Source organism: Penaeus monodon, chromosome 22, assembly GCF_015228065.2.
Source record: "Penaeus monodon isolate SGIC_2016 chromosome 22, NSTDA_Pmon_1, whole genome shotgun sequence".
Taxonomy (NCBI): domain Eukaryota; kingdom Metazoa; phylum Arthropoda; class Malacostraca; order Decapoda; family Penaeidae; genus Penaeus; species Penaeus monodon.
Genome location: NC_051407.1, coordinates 22,866,341 through 22,867,865, shown reverse-complemented (window position 1 = coordinate 22,867,865; position 1,525 = coordinate 22,866,341). Strand labels below are relative to the sequence as shown.

Here is a 1,525-nt window from a genome sequence, read left to right as displayed (position 1 = left end):
TATGGGTTTTGAAAGGAACTTTCAGAATCTTCAGTGCTGAACATTGTTCCTATTGAATCTTATTAACTTAACTGGCTTCTCTCATTAATCACTTTTCTATAAATTCTGTATTTTCACACGTTTTATTCTTGGAGTATAGTATAAGAGATCAACAAATTATATTCTAAAGGAAATGATACATTCCCATTCTATATAGTGTAATCACTGCATGAAATGGAAAAAAAAATGAATGCACTAATATTGTCTCTCTATATAAAGCATCTAAAGATATATTACTGCTACCAAATATTTCTAGTGTATACAGTGCAGTATCAAGTACTACACTGAACCTATAAATCATGGTGATAAGTCAGTGACTCTTGTATTACTATACACTGTTCAAGTATACAATAAGACCACACTAGCTAGGGAGAAATAAAAAGGGGGTTCAGGGGGTGGAGACTAGCTAAGGAAATACAGCAAGGTCTTGGGGCAAAGCCCTAGGTTTGAAAGGTTTTATGTCATATACCAATTTCTGTAGAAGTTTATGCTTTAAGGACTGCACTTGCCCCTTGCAAGTGCAATCCAGTTGAAAACTCTTACCTAATGTTTTTGCACTTAATTTACTAATCATTTTTCAAAACCTCACCAGTCATTAATATTATCACATGATGCGTGACACATGAAACGTACCATCAAAGTTTTCTATAAGATCTAAAATACTTGCCAATGCCAATGCTAATAATATAAGTGTAAATCCTAGACATAGTGGCAGAACATACCTTCTTGTAACATTAGACACATAGCATTAATGTTTATATAAACACAATGAGTAAGGTCTTACTTGAGATACTTATTCAGTGTATCTTCAAGAGGAGGCACAGGAAGGCGAGGCAGTGACCCCTGATGATCATGAAGGGATCTTGAAGGAGCAACCATTGTGTAACTGGATGCACACGATCGTATGTATCCACTCCAACCACTCCTCAGCCCCTGACAAAGTATCATTAACTCTCAGGCTATTGCTGATAATAAGCTTAACGACAAAGTATCATTAACTGAGACTAATGTAGTCTGTTTAGCATTCATTATATCTATTTATACTTATAATTAATTCAAAGTTAGGAATATTTCATATAGCAGTTACTGACACTTCTATGTTTGAATGCAGAGGTTTTTCCTCATTCATGGGAATGTAAGCCACTGCATAATCTGCTTCTCTTACTATAAAAAAAATAAGATCACACTGTAATATCACTTGAGGTGATAGGTCTCTCAACAGTTCACAAATAAGACTTATGTTGCCACAGAGTCATAAATGAGACTGAATAATTACCGAGAGAATTTTCCTTTCAATACCAAATCTTTCTGAATTGACCAATTCTGATAAAGATAATTTACCTTTTAATGTGGTACCACACATTCTTGTTCATCCCTCTTCTTCATTAGTGAATTAATTCTGCTTATATTGTGGCTTAGATTCACTTGGCTATTTATAATTTATTGAATTTTTTTTGTTCTGTCAATATCTATGGTGTATCTAAAA

The 1,525-nt window shown here is 33.8% G+C and overlaps 1 protein-coding gene across 1 annotated transcript in view; it reads right to left on the bottom strand.

Annotated features, from left to right (window-relative positions):
• LOC119587012 (carnitine O-acetyltransferase-like) overlaps positions 1–1,525 on the bottom strand; it is a gene marked incomplete in the record, with an annotated part of 21,142 nt that overhangs the window by 18,812 nt on the left and 805 nt on the right. Inside the window, 1 exon segment of the mRNA XM_037935759.1 lies at positions 824–972. Within this exon segment, the coding sequence (XP_037791687.1) occupies positions 824–972 (149 nt within the window).